Raw genomic sequence first — 21253 nt, forward strand, 5'->3', positions numbered from 1 at the left:
AGGCCCACTCTGCGCGCTGCACCGTGACCGCGTCAAACAGCCGCGAAGGATCACTAATCTTCGATGGCCACGACAACACGTTGTGTATGCGCCGATGGACTTTCTCTACGTTTTGCGTCTTTATTTCTATCTCGCTTTTTTTTTTTTCTCTTTGTAGCTAAATGGCAGCCGGGACGCAACATAATCTCGCGTTTTGTGCTGGTCTGCCACTCCCACCCTGAATGCGCGGAGAATCACGAGCATGCTGTTACATCACAGATGAGGAACAGAGGCAGCTTCGACTTATCGAGGTCACCCGTTGATACACCAATCTTATTTTCCTTCTTCTTCTCCTTTTTTTTTTTTTTTTTTTTTTTACGTATGGAAAGAGAAAATCTTGAGTGACACGTTATTCCAAAGTTAAGGTTTTAACAGGCGAAAGCGTCAGACTCATCATGTGAGAGTGCGGCTAGAAGCTACGTGGTGTCGATCGAATCAGTCGTCTACGCTTGAGTAACGAACGTTTTTTTTTTTTTTTTTATTGAGGTAATAATAAGAACCGTTCAACGCTCAACACTTGATTGGTAGACACTGTGTAAGTTGGAGTCCATCGAATGAATTTGTCTCCAGGCTCGCTTATATTACTCGCCACAAATATGGTACCACTAGCTGCTTTCTGCCCCACTTCATTTCTCTCTCTTAGCCACGAAAAATTGAAGATGGCGGTAATGAGACGCCTTTCGCATACAATCGCCGAAGCTCAGAGATTGTTTCGTGCAGACGCTTTAAAACTGAAGAGCAGAAAATTCGACCATACTCTGCAACTTGGGAATGACTTTGTCCACTTTATTTACGCAAGAGGGATGTTTATCCTCTTACACCACAGGGTCAAAGGGCATTGGTATTCATGAAGTGATCTCTTGGACGGTTGAAATGAAACACTGCTGATCATGAGGCAATGCCAGCGACAGCAGAGTGTATACTTTGTTTTATCTTCAACAGCCGGACGTACACACAATCGTGTAATTTAGCACTTATAGCAGTCTCCTAGTGAATCACACGCAGCTGGCGTAAGCCAGTTCCTGCGTGTGGGGGGTTAGAGGGCACTGGAAAAGTTGCCCTTTAACCCCCCGCTTGAATCTGTGTGGACTCTTAGTCGATTCCAAGCACATTACGTTGCTCACTGCGAAGCGTAAATTCGAGAGAGAGAGCGAGATAGAGAGAGAAAACTCGCAGTTGAATCCCCGTAAAGTGCCGCGTTAACCGTGTTAACCGCTGCATACTAAGAGTGGAGTGATTAGCACTGCAGCTAGAACGGTCACGCAGCATATCATATCTGATCGATAGCTTCCTAGCTCACGCACGCACGCCCAGCACATAGGGAGACGCACTCGCATGCATTCATATAGTTAATTTTATTACTTTTAATAAAATGTTTGCTACTTTGGGCTGCGCAAGGATAGCTATTGAGGTATTATGTCAGTGCTTATAACATTACCACACTTACTGAGAATGATTGCGGTACTAATTTGCGAGTCACATGCTTGCGATCACCTGAGCTGCCGAAGCAGCTGCCCACGATTCACTTCTGCTGTTGAAGACAAAACTTTGCTACGTCCTTTAGTATCGTCAATGCTTGAGTTAAATGTCGCCCCTCCGGGGTGGCGCAGTGGTTACGTACGGCGCTCGACCACTGTGCCTAAGGACGCGGGATCGAATCCCTGCCTCGGCGGTTGCTTTTCTATGGAGGCGAAAAGCAAGGCGCCCGTGTGCTGTGCGATGTCAGCGCACGTTAGAACCCCAGGTGGTCGAAATTTCCGGAGTCCTCCACTACGGCGTCTCTCATCTAAGTCGCTCTGGGACGTTAAACCCCACAAACGAACCAAACCAACCAAATGTCGATTTTAGGCACGTGGACGTTTCTGCCTGCAATTTTATTACGTTGCCTTTCTTATGGACACACGGCGCAGTTCTGCTCGGCATCCTGTTCCCCGGGGCACAGTTCACGAAACTTGTTTTAGTTCACTTATTCAGTGGAGCAACACAAAACACGATTTTGCGCAATTCATAAATGGCGTCCATACACTGGAAGCGCGCGTACGACACCTCTTTGACCGCGCAGATGACGCAGCATAACAAGATGCAAAGTACCTTGCCTGCTAATTCATAAGGGACCCGAGAGCAAAATTTATGAGAAACCTGCGCCGTGAATCACGTGAAAATCCTGGCTGCAAAAAATACTGTAAATAGGCCACGGCTTCTTGACGGTCTTTCTCCGTGGTGATAATCCTGCCGACAAAGGGCAACGGCGTCGGCATGCCAGGGCGGGCAACTCAATAAAGCGCCCCCGACGACTCGAATCTTTCACTCAGCGTCGCCGTAACTGCCTTGCAGTCGCAGAGCTGGCGTCGTCAGGACGTGCGTTTTGGTCCATCACGTAGGACCGACAAGTCAGCGTTTTTTTTTTTCGACACATTCATGCACTGCTGCAACGACCTGAACACATATCTTGAGCGTATACCTTCTCATTTCCTAAGCCTTGGAGATTAGATAATGGAGGAAACAAATTCTCACAAAGCTCGCGTGTCTTTAAATGGGACGGCTGTTATGCGAGAATAGTTGGCTAGGCCCACAGTTTGCGCTCTGCAAACGGAACGTTCACGATTATGGGCGCCGGCGCGCCGTCCGCCTGGAGACGGGAAGCGGCGATGCCGCGGGCCCGCGCCGCGCGCGTTCCGGAGAACGCTAAAACGGCGCCCACTGCATACAATGCCGAGTGAGGCAAGCACTTCGCCTGTCCGCACGATTCGCTGCATGCGAAGGTCGCGGCGGTACGGTGGGCGACCTTATCGCACGATAAAAAGCGTGCATGCGTGGTTTGCCTAACGACCGCGCATGCGCTGTGCGCAGTGTTGCGCGGCAGCAGTCCGAGAGGCAGTGGCCGCGGTTGAAGGTTTCGGCAGTGATGTGTCGAAATACTGCGTCTTTTTACTTCCAAAGGGCGAATCCAGCTATAGGAATCCTCGAAATGGTTATCGCATGACTGCGCACGAAGATGTAGTTAGCGGGTTGAGGCGTGGCCATCGCAAATAGCTTGTATAATAGTCATTGTGCCGTCACGGATCGGCGTGAAAGCGCCTGAAGGTTAGTGGTTAACGGGTTTTCCTTTGTCAAGCCAACGCTGAACTATCAGGTACGTCTAGTCGAGAGCCGAAGATTAATTTGGCGTTTCCGCAACTCACTTCCACCGGGATGATGCCGCCGAGGTCGGTATCGAACGCAAGGACTGGTTACTGATGCTGCAGCTAAACACCGTTGTCAACTTCCCACGGCGCCACAGGATGAAAGAAAGCCCGGGGAATCAACGGCTCGAGCGAGATATAACCTTCACACTCCTGCTAGCGGCTAAGAGGGCGCAGAAGGAGCAGGACAGGTAAAAAAAAAAAAGAAAAACGTCTCTTTGGTTGGTTTCGTCCATGTTCAACCTCTTTTATTTGCATTTTACAGCTTCCTGCTGAGGTCGTTCTTGACCGCTGAAACAGGAAAGCAAAATGTACACTTGGTCGTTTTCAAGCATATGTTATGCAATACAGTTAGTGAAAGAGTGGTTACGTTATAGTGCTCTTTCGACCAGACGTTCATATCACTGGAAGTGCGAGTGACGTAGACGCTACAGGGGCAAGACACGAAGTTTGGTACATGCCTTCATTCGAGTGAAAGTTCACTTGAACGAACTTCATAGGCCGTTAGGAAAAAGTTTTTTAACTGAAAGTTCGCTGAACTGAAATAAGAGCGTGAAAGCTCGTTAGCTTGTTTTCATTAGCTCCAAGAAACATCATATCTCAACCAATTTATTTGTCTCTGCGCTCATTTGCGAACGGAGAATGTAGTAGTCTTTTGCAGCACATTTGAACTTAGGACTACAGTGGTCTTGAACTCAGTCACTGTGTGCAAGCTCCCGTGAACCTTTTCTGGCACAACGGTCTGTTGGAGAGCAAAGGCCTTCACTTTCTCCAAGCAGATCATTGCTTCAGCAGATCATGGTTAACCAGCATGCACCGTACACCTTTTGCAACTAAAAGAACTGGCAGGGCTTAAGCTCTGGCTATTGCTGGCTATGACTGTGGAGCCAATTAAGCATGCAAAGACAGTTATGGATTCGGCTCGCTACAAGCTTGTTTAGATAGCCAATTCAGTTCAAAGCTACGAGCCTTTTTTTTTTCTTTTTGTTTTCCTTTTTTTTTTTTTTTTTTTTTTTTTGTCACGGGGTAATGAAGCGTAGTTCTCAACGTAAACATATGCAACAAAAAGTGTGGGTTGTGCTTATTGGCAGGACGTAGGAGGCACAGAATGACGCCGTGAAAAACTTTCGTAGAATTGAAATGGGCAGTAACCGAGTTTCATTAAAATGAAGGGCGTTTGCATAGCGTTCAATGGAGCTTCGCTGGGGGGATTTAATAAAGTTCGTACAACTGTATACTTCGTTTAAGTGACGTTCGTTCAAGTGCTGTTCTACTGTATAACATTGAAGATGACAACTCTGAACATTCATTGCTTCCTATATACTTGGAAGTGGGATTTTCAGGCGGAAGCCTTTCTAGGCTCATTGAGCGAAAATTAGCGCGCGGGAGCTGTGTGCGTGATCTGCATGTGCGTCGCATCTGTACGCTAATGTGTCACTCGCAAATAGCGGACGTACGTATGAGGAGGGAGATTAAGAATGAAAACTATTGATGGTGATAGGTAATAAATAAAAATTATAGACATCAATAGAGTTATTGACTAATAATGATGATTAATAATGACTGTAATGACTTGTAATGAGCAATATTTCAAACTACGACTTGTATTGAGTCCAATTGATTAGAAATGAGTAAAAATGGCTAGCGATGAGTGGTAATGACTACAATGGCTAGGCATGACTCATAATGATTGCTAATGACTACGAAATGACCAATATGTCAAACGACTACTTATAAATTACCGCAACTGATTGGAAATTAGTAAAATGCTTAGCTATGAGTGGTAATGACTATACAACGACTAGGCATGCCTCGTCATGACTACGAAACGACCAATATGTCAAGCGACGATTTGAAATGACCGCAACTTTTTGTAAATGATTAAAATGACTAGGCATGACTCATCATGACTGGTAATGACTACGAAACGACCAATATTTCAAACGACGACTTGTAATGACTGAAACTGATTGGAAATAAATAAAAATGCTTAGCTATGAGTGGTAATGACTACAATAACTAGGCATGACTCTATGACTTCGAAACGGCCAATATGTCAAACGACGACGTGAATGACCGCAACTGGCTGCAAACGATGAGAGGCAAATGATAGGAGAGAAAAGGTAGGCTTCCGCCGTTGGCGGAAGCCTACCTTTTCTTGAGGTACATCTAAGATAAGGCTTGAGATACATCTAATCTTTTTTTTGGCCGACTTAAGACGGAAGAGTCAGTCGAGGCAAAAAAGACCCCCCCCCCCCCCTTTCCTCCGCCCCCTTTCCAGAAAGGCTCGACAACACAGAGATCGAATTGGGACACGATCGAGTTTCAAAAAATGTAAACATTATTGGCGGTGAAGGAGAACGCCACTGCACGTGTGCGCGATCGACCCATGACAACGGCAACGAGTGCGTCGGCTCCCGTGTTATCAGACTCAGTGGCAAGATGCAATATCTGCATACCACTCAGCGTACACTTCGTCACTGGAACGTGGTCTCGTCAATCATACCTAACCCAGAAGTTTTGTATAAATTTGCAGAGTTCCTGAACGTATATATATTTTTTTCTCCTGTTGTAAAACTGCACAACGCAGATTCTCCCTTAACAGGCTTGTAATTTTCTCCTATTTATTCTCAAAAACACTCCCGATTTGTTTGCTATGAAAAGTCATAATTACTCGTGAGCGCAGGTCAAACTTCAAAAGAAAAATAGTGCTAAGCGTCGGTAGCTTGGACCACTTCTATCAATGTGTCCGTAAAATGTATTTTACAGTATTTCACTGCTGCCTCATTAGAATTTTCAAAAACCCTGCCTATTGATTTTAATCCGAAAGCATGTCCCCAGATTTCTGTCTGCAGAACGTGTCCGCAAAATCGTGTCCGCAACAGTTGTGAGTAATTGAGAAGTGGTAGAGGTTAATGAGTGGTGTCAATCGATAGAGGGTGATGTAATGTTGTGTCCGAAAAATAATTACGCCAATAAGATAATGAGGTAATTAATTAAAGGTAAAAATGTAAAAGTAGAGGCGAATGATGGCCTTATTAGAGAATGGCTTGACGCCACATTTGAATGTCAAACACTAAAATAGGTAATTAAGTCAGTCAACTAGGTTGACGTAGAGCATGTGACGTCACGCAACCGGAAGTAGAGACAAAAAAGGCATAGGAAGGGATTGGCGCGCTATATGAAAGTACCAAAGACTAAAATGGGTAAAACAGGAAGGTTCTTAGTATAGAGACTAACAAGAGCAGCAACATATCGAATCAAACAGAAACAATCAGGAGCAAATAGAAGCAACCAGTAGCAAATAGAAGCAATGAAAAGTAAATAGAAACAAACAGAAGCAACCAACAGCAGCATCCGTGCTTTCGCATTACTCCAATGCAGATTCTGTAGTGCTCTTTAATTTTTCATGCCACTTTAGCTATTCTGGGCAGCGCAGAAAAACCAGACCATTAAAAGCAAATTCTTACAAGGCATCTGAAGCTTATAGTGTTTATACCATTCCCATAAACATGGGCATTACAGTATCGTATACTATGCAATATTATGCTGTGGCCTCGCAATTAAATTGTCTCAGAAAGCCGGACTTGAGTTCAACATTTGTGTGCTCGTATTCTTCGTACTTCTATTCCAGGCCTCTAAGAACCTTCATATTCATTGAAGATTAGTTTTTCTTGAGCCTCGTACGTCTTTCTCTCTCTCTCTCTCTGTTGTGGTCACCTTCCTGATGTTGAAAGAGAACGTAGTACGTGAACCGACTAGCCCAGTTTGAGACTCTTGTCTGTCCATGGGTGGTTAGCTGGTTTCTTATATATATATATATATAATTGCTCAGAAATTTGGGCGCAGTTAATAAACATCTTGTTACATGGCAAAAAATAAAATAAATATCCATAGCACGCGAGGTAGCTACACCTTTTTGAGAACTTACACACGTTTCTCCATTTGTCGGACTTGACCGTCACTGCATTTTTACTCCATAGGCACATGGTTTTGCACTCACATGGAATGAGGGATTTAACATACCTAAGCAAAGCATGGGCTACGAAAGACGCCGCAGGAGAGGCTTCCTGATTAATCTGATACGGCTTGAAGCTCTTCAACGTCCAGTGACATCGCACAACACACAAGTGTTTGCATTTCGCCTTGAAAAGTGTGGCTGCCACAGCCGGAATTTGATGCCAAGATTCCATTGCAGCAGCGTAGCGCCAAAGCAACTAACCCACAACAGCGGCTATTAATGCGAAAACACTGTATGTCCCATTGGTACAAAATCCAGCGGCGCCGGCGTTTATCATGCAGAAATGACTAGCATGCCTTTGGCGGGTACTAGATATGGCAGGTGACGTACTGGCCGGCCACTGATCGGTCGGCCGTCGCGTGACTGAGCGCTTAAGTATAACGCAGATTAATATGTAGCATCTGGAAAAACAATACGCATATTCATGTCTCATAGTCATTATGCAACGTATCATGACTCAGCACTTTGTTGAGTCATGATACGTTGCATGACTAATTGTTGGTCGAATTTTCGTTTTCCGCCGATGCAGCTACAAAAGCAGGAATGGACCACTCTTGCACCGCTGTAGCACTCATTAACCTCACACGTACTCTTCTGTATGTCTTGGGAAACTGCTCGCAATGGCGGCGAAGCACGTCAGGGCGCATCAACCGGTCCTTACGCGCGTTCTCTCCGCTCCCTTTACCGCAGAATAAATCCGGCGCTCAATATCGTCCACTTTCGCGCCAAGGCGACGGCTATCATCACACGGCAGCGCACGGGAGATGCCGCGAAGCACCGTCGATCTCGCTCACTGGAACGCGTACCGCTCCGTATACGCGACATAAAGGCAGCTCATTCGCAGGCCGATGTAATCGAGGCTTTCAGCTAGAGCTGCTAGGTGATATGGGAAAAAAAGTAACAATGAACCCGGTCGGCGCACGGCAGCTCGCCGGGGGAGCAGCCTCTCACTCCTCAAGGTAGCCCAGAAGGTCCGGCGAGGCGAACCGGTCGGCGAGCGATTCGAATCGAGGTCAGCTGATCCAGTCCGCTATTCGACTTCGCTGCGACCTACGGCGATTCGTGCGGCCGACTGGGAGAGACCGTGGAACAAGGAGAGGCGGGCAGCGATGCGAGGAGAAGGGTGCGCAGAAAGGCGCCGCCGGTGTGAATCGCGAGCTGAGTGTTGCCTCCGCTTAAAGTCCCCCGCTGAGAGTTCTGCGCTATTTGCCGATGGCGGCTTTGAACGTGAGCAGATTGCGCGAGGCGTAATTTATAAGCTAGCATAACAGGACGCTGACGTGCGCGCGCATGGCATAGCTGAGCACCCAGCCCTTTTCGCTCCAGTACAACTGCAGAGTCATATTATTTTATATTACTTTTGAGTAGCCTCACCACAATATATGTGTATGTAGGTGTGCAGCGAGCGGCACGAAGTACTCGCGTCAGGTGATCTCCATCCGGCTGTTTCGCTTCCGTCGAGAATGTGTAGCCGCAGTTTGGTTTACCGCTCAGCTCCGTTGGGAAGTTAGACAAAAAAACAAAAAGGAAAAGAACAGAAAACAAAAAACAGAAGCACAATGGAACTTGTTGCTGGACTGCGTATCTGTGTGCCTGTGCTTTCGATTTCAGTTCAGTGGTCTCCTTTTATTGATTTTGCAATCGATACCGCCCGTGCGACTATTATTAATGACAAGCCCCTTGGCTGTATGTCCTTATCTCAGGTTCCGGATTTTCGGAGTATAGAAGCAGCTTCCTCGGAAGCTCTTCAGGAATTTCCTCATCAGTATGTTTTGTGATGTATCCGCAAGTGGCATGTGCAATTAGTGTCATATGAAAAAAAAAAAGAAATATATAGGCGGGAATTCTGCATGGCCCCATTTTTTTTTAGGCGTGTTTCTTCAGCAGTCGTAGCAGGTTTAAGCAGTTTGAAGCAAACAAAACATGCTAATGTTTTTTCGCAAAAAGATAGAGAACATAGGTTGATCTTGGACTTACCAGATGCAGCTGCTGGCATGTAAGGAGTAATTAAATTGACTGTTGAAATATATAGAAATGAAGGCTCAGTAAAGTGCTTCCCTATAATTTCTTCAATATTTTCTTTTTCTTTTCGCTCCCTATGCTTGCTGTCACGCTTCCAGTATACCTTGCAGGAAACACCGAGCAATATGTGAGAAGGTTGACTGAAGACAATGTACGGCTATATGTCGTGAACTGACAGAATAAAATACAGGAAGGTGCCACTAACAAATATCAGTCCCAACCACCACCCAAGAAATTGTTTGGTATAGTTTTACACGGGCGCTTTACTGACCGTTGCGAGATCTTAACACTACGTCAGTATCAGTGTATATTTCTTCCTCCAGCAGAATATGTAGAAAATTCCGAAACAGTGAGACATTAACTGCATGCGTTTAACATTGGGTATTGTTATTATAGAGCGCACTAAGCTGGCCACCTTGCGCGATAGAGGCTTGTTTCTCCTGTACTGTGTTGCAATAGCAAGGGCCACATTAAGTCACTACGAGATGCTGCCAAATGGAAGATGAAAGCTACGATGCTTATTGTACTTTTATCTGGAACCTGCTTCATAACTGTTCAAAAAAAAAAATTTTTTTTCTGCATCACATGTTCACCGTTTCTTGTACACCCGGAAGAAAGTTTTCCCGCACATCAATTATCGCTTCAGGAAGCTTTCGTAAAGAGATTTCCTTGCCTAGAAAGTGCTCGCCGGGCTCATTGGTATGGCTGCCATGAGCTGTTTCACTGCGCGGAACGTATTTATTCCATCTGATTGAGTTATTCGATCACATCCCGCCCTGAATGTCCCACCCTGGATGTCCTGCTCCCGGCAATATCTCCTGCCGTTTTTCGGTCGTCTTCGCACATCTTTCCCTCTCTCGTCCCAGCATCTGAGAAGGCACATTTGACGCGCAGCCCCTTTTCTTTGCCGTTGCTGCCCTTGTCGTCGTGACCCGCAGAAACACGCCCGTGCGGGACACGAAGCCCAGCTCCGCGCGCGTGAGGCAGCTGCCCAACCGCGGTGCCTAATTGCTGGGCTAAAACGAAACCCTCACACACACACACACACACACCAGACACGACCGCTGTTCGCGCGGGACTCCCGTCGCCATCACGGGCGGGCGTCTTCGACGTCGTCGTTCCACTTCTCCGTGCCAGCCGAAACACGAAGCCAACCCGAAGACAGTGCCGCGCTACAGCCGCGCTGCAGCAACGGCTTCCTTGCGGTCCTCTTCTTTCTTCCATCTTCTCTGGCTCTCCGCAGGCCGTACCGCTTGTCCGCAGTGTCCCACTTCGCCCAAGCGACGACACGCCAGGAGGCAGAAGAAGACCTGTCACAAAAGAACTCGCTGTCGTCGTCACCGCGCGCGCCGCGGCGAGGCCTTTGAAAGCGCGCGGGCCGTGTAGCGGTCGAGAGTGAAACTGGCGCGCACATTGTTGTTTTGTCCGCTCAAGATAAACCGTCTCGTTCGCTCATCTTCCAAGAGGCATATATACGCGGAACGAGCGGCGGCAAACGCGCTATAAATGAGAGCACGAAGCCCCGCGCGTCATCGTCACGGACCTTGCGTGCATTTTGTTTGCTTGACGCTCGTCGGGAGCCGAGACTTGCGGGTCATTGTCTCCGTCAGTGACGGTACTGGTCTCTCTCTACACGGAGAGCGGCAGGCTCGTTAGGAACGGAGCGTATAACACTGTTATGGTGCAGGCAAGACAGCAGCGACGTACGGAGAAGCAACGCCACTGCTCGCAGTATTGCTGGGAGCTTGAGCTCTGAAGCCCTATTAAAAGATAAGGCGCGAAGAGGCAGAACAAACAACGTGAACACTTTAGGCTGCCAGCGGTGGGTACAGATGGCAAAGCAGGAAGTGTTGTCACTTCCTCGAGGAAGACCAAGCAGTAAGAGACACGTGCTAGAGGCCCGAGTTTGCCTGGCGACAATGCATTGTCATGGACACCGCATAACCATCTTGAAGGACGTGTCGAATTTTAGTGACTGTGGTTTGAGAAAAAGGACAGCGTCTGTCCTGTGTGTCTATTTGTGAGTGTCTATTTGTTAACGCTGTGAATCTTTCCTTTTATGAGTAATGCACCAACTAGCCATCAATTAGTTTTACTGGACAGAGGTGTGGCCACCTCTCATCGAGGGGGTGGCCGGCAATTGATTATTTATTACTCTCTGTGCAATTAATTAGAAGCGAAGCTAATTTTGGCGCGAAAGAGGACAGACAGCGTTCAGTAGTGTAGTATGCAACTCGGAATACCTGGAAATGTGCCTAGGATGGACTCAAATCAAGACCGCTACAGTCGTGAAGACTGAAAAAAAAAAAAAAAAAGTTATTAAAGTGCAACGCAATCAGATGGCTGATTCTTCAGCTGCCTGCTGTCTCTCGTGCCACAATAAAAAAATAATGTCTCTAAGCAGCCCCAACGTCTTGATTAGAAGCTTGCGATCAAATATCTATAGCGTCGTTTCTACTCCGTGTGCTCATCACTGACTTCTCAACCAGAGTGTCCGGGACTTATCCGTAATATCTGGAACATGCGCAAAACTGACCAGTGTATTTCATCGTCATCACATATATAGGAGTGTTGGCGCGCAGCGCGGAATCCTAAGCACTATGTGGCGCTGGCAGAAACTTGATTGTTTCTAAGATAGAGGGTGGCTCCTCCTAGGGGCCTCTTGGTGTGTCGTATTCTTCCTCATCTTGGTCGCAGCCTTTCTAGATAAAAGCTTCTGAGTCAGTATTCGCACATACAAGAAAAAAAAAGTTTATAGTGACGAGGTACTGCTCTCTTCAATATGCTTAAATGAGGAAAACATTACTACCTGAATGGCCTTTAGTGGACTATTCACATGACACTGTATCCCAGCCTGCTGTTTTCAGATACTGCCGAGCGCGGTTCCATCGTTTGAAAGGAGGTTAACCTCTTTCGAAAGACCTCGTGGCAGGCCATTGTTCGAAGGTAATTCCACGGACGATAGCCCCAGCCGCTTTTGGCGCAGAAAAAGTACGCGAGTGGACGTTTTCGGTACCTTCAGTCTATGGGCCTGCACGACCAATTGTGACAGCATCATGGAGACCTTGACCTGCTTACGCCGCTTAAACCTGTCCCAGCTAAAAAAGAAGAAAAAATTCGACATGTCAGTGCCTACCTGCGTTTTTTACTCCTATATTATTATACATTTCTCGTCACCCAGTGAAAAACAAACCAAGATCGTCGTATACGGCTCATAGGTAATTGCAGTGAACCACAACGTAAGATGCAAACAGTTCAAACTTAGTCAAGGGGAAGAGCAGCAAGAAAGAAAAAACAACAACGAAGGATATAAAAAAGAACGCCTATATGGCATAAATTGGCAGTCAAACAAACTTCAGACACGACAGTGGCCTGTATATCTTCCAGCCGTTCGATATGCCTTCAACTTTCCAGTTTCATGAGAATATGAAGCAGCAGCAGGTTTCGCAAAGCACGATCACATCTTTTTAAATTCTGCGAGCTCAGCTTATTAATCCCCGCGTTGTTTTCCCGTCTAGTGCACTTAACTCGAGCGCTTGAGGGGGGCCCAATTCTGTGAAAAATCAGTCTTCGACGCTGTGAGAGAAGAACCATGTCTCTGGCAAATAGAGTAGCTGGCAGGTGACTTTGCCGCGCAATGACTGGTGGGCAGGTTTTGTGACGTCACGAGACCATATAAAATGGCCGATTTGGCTGCCTGGCAAGTATTGGCAGGAGCTGCGTGAGAATCGAAATTGAGACCATTGGATTACAAGACATGTCACATTTAGGACACGCAGCAGATTCGTACGTCTTCGTTCGGGGCTTTATGGCTGTGTCGAGTGGCATTTTTGCATAATTCTGGTAGCTTACGACTGGGTTCTTCCGCCCGTGTTAGGTAGTAGAGGCACAAATTAAACTACTAATTAGGCAAGCATCAGAGTGGACACACGTTAATGAAGATTCTAAGAGAAGCCGCAAGCGCGCTAGCCATAACCGCTGGTTAGTCATACTCGTAAGGGCAACTCCAGTACCTTTTTTACGTCATTTTGAGCAACTGATTGCATTACATTCCTCTGTGTGTCCCGACTCCGAAAATAATAATAATAATAATAATAATAATAATAATAATAATAATAATAATAATAATAATAATAATAATAATAATAATAATAATAATAATAATAATAATAATAATAATTGGTTCACAGGAAGGGAAAGGCGCACTATCTGTCATACTTGCTCTGTGGACACCTGAACCGCGCCGTAAGGGAAGGGAGGAAGGTGGGAGTGAAAGTGGAAAGAGAAAAAGGGGAGTCTTAGTGGAGGGCTACGGAATAATTTCGACCACCTGGGGATCTTTAATGTGCGCTGACATCGCACAGCACACGGACGCCACTTCGTTTCGCCTCCACCATCGAAACGCAGCCACCGTGGTCGGGTTCGAACCCGGGAACTTCGGCACAGAAGTCGGGCGTCTAACCACTGCATCCCCCGGCGGGGCGATGATCCTATTACCCTGCTGTAACGCAGTACACAAAATTGTGATCTAACAGCTGGTCACCCGAGGTTCGGATCGGTGCTAAACAGTTCGTTGTGTTAATGCACACAAAATTGCAGTCGAGTCGAGCTTTAAAATGTGTGAGGTACTCATACCGACGACCTCTGGTCGTTGGCCGATAAATTATTTAATGGGTTTAGAGGAAAGGAAAGCCGTATATATCTGTCACACTTCTCGGCGGACACCTTAACCGTGCCACAGGGGAAGGGAGGGAGGTGGGAGTCAAAGGAGAAAGAAAAAAAGGTACCGTATTGGTACCTTCGGAAAGGTACCTTCGGAATTATTTCAGCCACATGGAGGCTGCGTTTTGATGGAGCCAAAATTTGGTAGAATGCGCCAGGGCGGAGAGGAAAACCTGCAATAAAAATTTTACCGGACTATATGGATGTCGAAAACCTCCGGAGTTGACCTTTAAAGTGGCGCTTGTTTCGCCCTAATATCCTTTTCTTTTTTATGAACTCTGCGCTTTCATTTCCCTTTTTCCTTCTTCCCTTTGCAATAATACTTTGCAAGAGGCGTCCGTGTGCTGTGCGATGTCAGCGCACGTTATAGATCCCCGGGTGGTCGAAATTACTCCGTAGCCCTCCACTACGGCTCCTCTTTCTCCCTTTCTACTTTCACTCTCATCTTCCTCCCTTCCCTTACGGCGCGGTTGCGGTGTCCACAGAAAACAAGTGAGACAGTTACCGCGTCTTCCCCTTCCTATAAATAAATCAGTTTAAGCTTAAAGATCCCCAGGAGGTCGAAAATGCTCCGTAGCCCTCCACTACGGCTCCTCTTTCTCTCTTTCCACTTTCACTCCCACCTTCCTCCCTTCTCTTACGGCGCGGTTGAGGTGTCCACAGAAAACAAGTGAGACAGTTACCGCGCCTTTCCCTTCCTATAAATAAATCAGTTTTTTTAAGCTTGAAGATGGGGTTGTTGTTGTTGTGGCTGTAGGAAGAAGGAAAAGAAAATGCACGGGCCTGCTACTGGCTCTGTAGCTGAGCCACCTCCGCTGCCTCGTGCGGACAGAAGAGAAAATAGAGAAGAAAAAAAAGGGGAGAAAGACGCGCGCCGCAACAACGGCCGTCGTCCACCATCACCGAAGCGTAGGCGGGTGCAATGACGGCCCACAACAGATAAAAATTTGGTGGCTGGCTAGCCCCCGCCGCGAGCGACGTTGGACCACCGTCCCAGTCCCGTAGGGCTAGGAACTGCCCCCCCCCCCCCCCCCCCCCCAATGAAGATGGGATGATGACATTAGGATATGTTTTGGGGTAGCAGCTTGGTAGCAGCTGCTATGCGCAGTTTAGCGGGCGAGGGCTTTGTATCCGCGAAAGGGGCCTGCAGCACTGTCAACTTTGGTTTCGCAGATTTTTCTACAGGTTTCCTGCATCGCTTAAAATGATGCAAATAAAGCCTTAGGGCCAAATTTCAGAAAGTCCCTTACCTCATTGGGGCAGTAGCTGCTACTTATTTAAGGCGTGTTTAAAAATTGACCGAAGGAGGGCGCGGCGTTCATGAGGCCCATAAGGCTCATTAGGAACGGGTGGTCATAACAACGTGACCACCCGTTCCAAAAGGTTTCCAATACAAACATCATCATCGTCATCATCCTCACTGAAGTAAAGAACCGTTCTAAAATTTGGCCCCTATTGTACTGAAGAAGACGTACTGAAAGAGAGGAAGAACTACATAACAGCTACGGACAGATTCCCCTGCTAATTGCATTCCAAATTTACAAAGCTCCAAATTTTTGCTTCATATTTTTTTCATTCAATAACTTTTGTGATCTTAAACCTTTTGTTTTTGTTTAGTTGTCAATTACTTTAATACACTAATTCAGTTTGTGTAGGACATTTGGCAGTCCACACTGAACCCTGGCCAATCCCCCTTCGTGGGTATGTGCCAAATATCAAGGAAGAAGAAGAAGAAGTGACTGACGATGATGACGATGATTCGGCTGTAGTGTCAACAGACAGCACTGATCCCGTTGCTGACGCGCCTGTTTTCCTCTCGCGCAGTAGGCGGAACAGCCAGGACAACAAAGGATGGGACATCTTCGTAGTGACCCCCAACGCCGAAGACGACGAGACCATCAGCTCCAAGTGGGTGGACATCACACTCAAGGTGATCAAGGTGGCCGCTTACTTTGTCACCTTCTGCCTGGTGCTCTCCTCGGCGGCTATCTCCAAGGGAACCCTACTCTTCATCGTCTCGCACATCGCCAAAAGGACCGTGCCTGTCTGCCGGAACGGACTCGGTGAGTGGACGACGACGGAGTCTGTTTGCTTAGTCTATTGTCTTAGGTCTTTGACAATGGTATGCTTTGTGCACTACGATCAAATACTATGGGTTTAGCAAGGACATGACGTTTTGAACTAGGGTACCTTCTCAAAATCTGACTACTTTGATTGACAACAACAACAATAACAACAACAACAACAACATAATCGCTATGTGTATGTGCTATCATGCCGCCGCTTGAGCCTGGCCGCGGTTCTATTTATCCTCCTTCGTTGTGCCTGGCTGTAAACCTTAGTGTGAAATTTTACGAGCTAGACCAGCTTTCTGTCTAAATCAGGCCAGATTTCACTGCTGTGCTTTTGTTTATTAATACAGTGGGTGTAAAACAACAACGAACTAGCAAGGATGATACATATAAGGTACACGAACAGAATAGTTTACCACAGGTGTTTGTCCTCTATGCTAGGAAGAAGTTTGAAAAAGCGTTTTTCTCTTTTTTCTAAATCTGGCGACTGCGCCGAAATCAAAGATGCGGCAAGAAAGCTCAAAATTGTTGTAGGAGTTGAGGTAAACTTCATGCGCTTATCAGTTCGTTTTTCTTTTTGCTGCAGCCGTTGAACGTGACAAGGACCATGAGGCAACCATACCGGACATTGAAAAGATTGCCTGGATATGGGTGCTCTTTTTCGTTCTCATCATTCCGGAGTTATTTACACTGTTCCGAAGCAGCAGAATATGTGTCTTCAAATCCTACAGGCGGCCAGACAAGAGCACTTTTCTCACCGTGAGTGCCTGACGTATTTTTCTTGAACGCAGTGTGCAGCACTACCATGAAGCCTGATCTGATATGGGTGACAGGTTGCTGGTCAAGCCGTAATCATATGAAAATATCAAAATCATTAATACCAATCTTATTCACTGGGAAAGACCTAAGAGTGACAGGTGATTTTGACAGCAAAAACCTTTTGCGCACAATAGCTTTAGAACCATTATGATGATGATGATGATGCGTGTATCTTTAAGTATTGTCACCGCTACAACCTTATGAGCTCTTATTCAAGCAACATGCCTATCTGCCATCTATTTGAGGTAACGCAAAAATTACCGATAACCATGAATTTCAAACTGAAACTTAAACGCCAGTTATTCCACAGTAAGCGCATAGCTACAGGTTGAGGTTTAAGCTATATTTCTCAATGGCCTTTGGAGAAGAAGCGGCTGCTGATGGTGATAATGAAATCTTTCATGATTTGAAAGTTGACAGATTTTAAGTGCAACCGGCGCTTGGGAGCCCTCCTCAATTTCTACACCTGCTGATTATGCCTGCGCACTAACTGCTCCCTAACAGGCAGCCAGATTCAAGCAGTCAAGGCTTGCTACTTTTTCCTCAGGTGTTTCTCATGGAGACGATGCACACAGTCGGACTCTGCATGCTTGTCTTCGTGGTCCTTCCCGACCTGGACGTTGTCAAGGGTGCCATGCTGACCAACTGCGTCTGCTTCGTACCGGGCTTCTTTAGCATGCTGTCGCACTACAAGGGTGAGGGCAAACGCATCGCCAGGATAGTTCTTGACGCGCTCAGCCTGATGGCCCAGGCAACCGGTTTCGTCATCTGGCCCTGGGTAGTCACCGGCCCGCGGACATGGGCCGTGCCCGTAGCCGTGTTCCTCACGTCTTTCCGCTGGTGGGAGAATTACGTGGACCGCCGTTCTCCCGTACGGTTCGTCGCCCGTCTGGCCGAGATGAAGGATGATCTGCGCAAGAGCCGCTATTTCACCTACATCTTCGTCTCCTGTTGGAAGATCCTGGTCATCATGGGCTGCATGCTGGGATTCATGTATCTGACTCTCGACAACGTCCTCGTCATATTTCGCAACTTTGGCAACGGATTCCGCACGCACAAGATAGGTGTGGTACAGATACGAAGGCAAACACTAGGCGACCTCCCGGACCTGCCAACGGCGAGTCCATTAGACGACGAAGTGACCGTGACGGCCAGCGAGTGGACGCCCATCTTTGTTGCTGCCATCCAAGTTCTATCTAGCCTGCTCTGCTACGTGTCGGCCAAGTTCGCCTGCAAGATCTGTATCCAGGGCTTCAGCTTCGCCTTCCCCGTGAGCCTCACCATCCCAGTGTCCATATCGCTGCTCATTGCGGCGTGTGGTATGAGGACAGAGGACGTGTGCTTCTTCGAGAACTACATTCCCAAGTACTTGTTCTGGAGGTGCCCCGCGGGAGAGTTCTTCCAGGAATTCATCACCACTCAGCACGCCTGGATATGGCTTGCCTGGCTGCTATCGCAGACTTGGATTGCAGTGCACATCTGGATGCCCAAGTGTGAGAGGCTGGCCACAACCGAGAAGTGAGTTGGCATTATTGAAGCATGTTGCATACCAGTACACTACAGACTAACTTACCGCATCGTTAGTTACTTTATTATACAATCGCACGTAGAAAGGACCACGTAAAGGTATGCAGCGTCTCGTGTATAGCCCGTTGCGCTTGAAGAAATCCACGACAGGCGGAACGTTAGATTTGTGATGAGTGTTATTGCCTCAGCGTGCGCGCCCCCATTCTTTGATCTGCTCCTGAGACTGGCAGCTCGTACCTTCCGTGCTCAGCTGGATCACATGATCATGAAGCAGTTCATTCCTCTTGGAAGGCAAACAGTGTGATGACGTGCTCGGAGGTCATCGTGCGTTATTTATATTTCACTGTACTCTCTAATGAAGCTTACTATTTGTGGCCCATTCTTATTCTGATGGAGTTTGTGCTACGATATTTGAAGTGTTTTGATGGCCTGTTGTCTACTCTCTGCGAGTACACACCAACTGAGCACACTGTGCAATAAGATTCTGTTTTGAGCTGGGAAAGGCACTGGCTCTTGCTTCATACTCATACATCAGCAGCACAACTCACAGGAAGGCATATACAAGCCTCATTTCTACGCACGGAAGAAACTAAACTCTCGAATTTCTTCTCCCAGGCTCTTCGTCAATCCAATGTACTGCGGTGCCCTGATTGACCAGTCCCTAGCTTTGAACCGGAGGAGGGATGACGAAGGGGAAATCAAGAGTGACGTAAGCAACTTTACACATTAGCATAAAAATTTCCTTTGCGGCTGGTCGCACAACAATGCATTGTAAATTGCATCGTTTATTACCCGTCGCTTTCGCAGGAGCTTGCCTTGGACCAGCATGACGACAACGACATCTCGCAGTACTACGAAACAATATCGATCCAGACCGAGTCCTCGAGCAACCAGAACGGCAGGACAGCATCGTGTGCCAAAACAACGGACCATATTATTCGTATCTACGCCTGTGCAACCATGTGGCACGAGACAGCCGAGGAGATGATTCAGATGTTGAAGTCGGTTATCAGGTACGTGTGACGCCCTACAGCGTTGATTAGTGATTCCGTTGAGAGAGATGCAATCACTTTTAATCATTAATTAGCACTATACTCTTGAGCGATTGCACTAAACTCATGTGGTTGGTGGAAAATAACATTAATTCGCGTTATCGCATTCACCTTGCGAGAAGAAATGAATATGTTCACCTAATCAATTCGTGACCCAAGTGTTTTGTTATACGGGAGACCTTACCGGATTGTTACATTATGATACACTCATCAAGTGCTCTGTATATAGATAATAACGTCTCTTGCAGGTAACTAAGGTTTTTGTCCCCTTTACCACTGTTTAGGTCATCATAAAATGTGTTTTAAGAGAACAAAAAATGTAGTCTAGTTCATAAGAACAGAAAATGATGTGCACGCGCCGAATGTGTGTGCGTGCGTGTGTGTGCAAACGCTGGCCAAGCCTGGCGCTAGAGAGGTTCGAGAAGCTGGAGATAACTGCTATACTAGTATGCTTATATTTCGCATTCTGGCCCTTTAACACGTCGCATGTTTTAATATTCTGGATTCTTTTCTATTTCTCTGCTGGATGGATGGGCCTACGGCCGTTTTCCAAACTAAAGCAGCTGACTACAAGCTGAAACAAAACACCTCCAGGGCCGCTACGGCATATATTTACAGTGAAGAGGGGTTTATTGGGGGTTAATTGGAGGACTGGAGACGGCGACCTGTGACACACAACGATCGTAGAGTGAAGCGCAATCTCGTTCGAACAAGACAGTCCGAGCTTCCAGTGCGCGCGTTAGCTGATATGAAAATAAATAAATGGGTATCAGAAGCTTTTTACACTGGTTTGTAAGCTTTTTTTGTGTGTATGTGGCAAATATACCTTCAACCTTCAAACGCAGCAGCCCGCCTTCAACCACGCTGCTAGTGAACCGCGTTAGTAACGAGCCTAACTCCTATAAACCATCCAGAAAGTCTCCTCGGTCCCAACGACAGAAACGTGTCCTTACTGTTGAAGCATGGGCATTTTGGCGCGGATCAATACCAGCAAGCAATTACTATCTCGATCTCATAGTGTCTCTTATTTAAAGAGTCCTCTTTATTTATTTCTCTCTGTGAACTGAATTTTCTTGTTTACCTTTTTTTTTTTTATCCTGGTGCTTTATTCAACGGTAACATTGTGCAGGATGGACGAGGATCAAAGCGCAAGGAGAAATGCTCAAAAGTACCTGAGGATAGTTGACCCGGATTACTACGAATTTGAAGGTAAGTTTTCAGCAATAGTCGCTAACGTTAGCTACGTCGGCTGTGCTGACTGTAAGCAAAAAAAGCACTTCTGCAGACATTGTTGAGCAGAACGTAAATCATGTTTCCTAGAGCTCTTATAGGTACTCATTATCATGCTTTTCTCATGTCAGTTCACGTCTTCTTCGACGACGCATTTGAGTTGAGCGATGACAACGATGAAGAGATGGTTGTAAACCGATTCGTCAAGCAGATGGTGCGAGTGATCGACACAGCTGCTAGGTGAGTTGTTTTGTTCTTCACATCGCGGCTCAAATTCATATGATACGAAAAATCTGCCGCTAACTTTGAAGGCATAATTTGTGGTCGGGTGTTGGTGACTTCTTTTATTAATGAAGCTTGCTTGGATATTGGAAAGAAGACATATGTTTGTGTCCTCGCAACTGTTGCTTTTAGATTAACTCTTTGTATTACCGCTGCATTCCACCTATCTAAATTATCATTAAACAAGTTCTTTTCTCTGCTCTTATCTTTTGTCAAGAAATGAAGGAAAACCATATGGTATTTACCGCTGAAACAAAATTTTTGGCAGGTACCGTAGAGTGAGGC

At 46.6% G+C, this 21253-nt stretch overlaps 1 protein-coding gene across 1 annotated transcript in view; it reads left to right on the forward strand.

Moving 5' to 3' along the window:
- Positions 1 to 21253, forward strand: part of kkv (hyaluronan synthase-like protein kkv) — a 91203-nt gene that overhangs the window by 62090 nt on the left and 7860 nt on the right. Inside the window, exons 3-9 of the mRNA XM_084595109.1 lie at positions 15811 to 16049; positions 16645 to 16817; positions 17425 to 18395; positions 19020 to 19113; positions 19212 to 19417; positions 20586 to 20665; positions 20818 to 20926. Of these exons, the coding sequence (XP_084451235.1) occupies positions 15811 to 16049; positions 16645 to 16817; positions 17425 to 18395; positions 19020 to 19113; positions 19212 to 19417; positions 20586 to 20665; positions 20818 to 20926 (1872 nt within the window). The remainder of the gene's footprint in view (positions 1 to 15810; positions 16050 to 16644; positions 16818 to 17424; positions 18396 to 19019; positions 19114 to 19211; positions 19418 to 20585; positions 20666 to 20817; positions 20927 to 21253) is intronic.

Source organism: Amblyomma maculatum, chromosome 2, assembly GCF_055883805.1.
Source record: "Amblyomma maculatum isolate TAMU_Amacu chromosome 2, ASM5588380v1, whole genome shotgun sequence".
NCBI lineage: Eukaryota > Metazoa > Arthropoda > Arachnida > Ixodida > Ixodidae > Amblyomma > Amblyomma maculatum.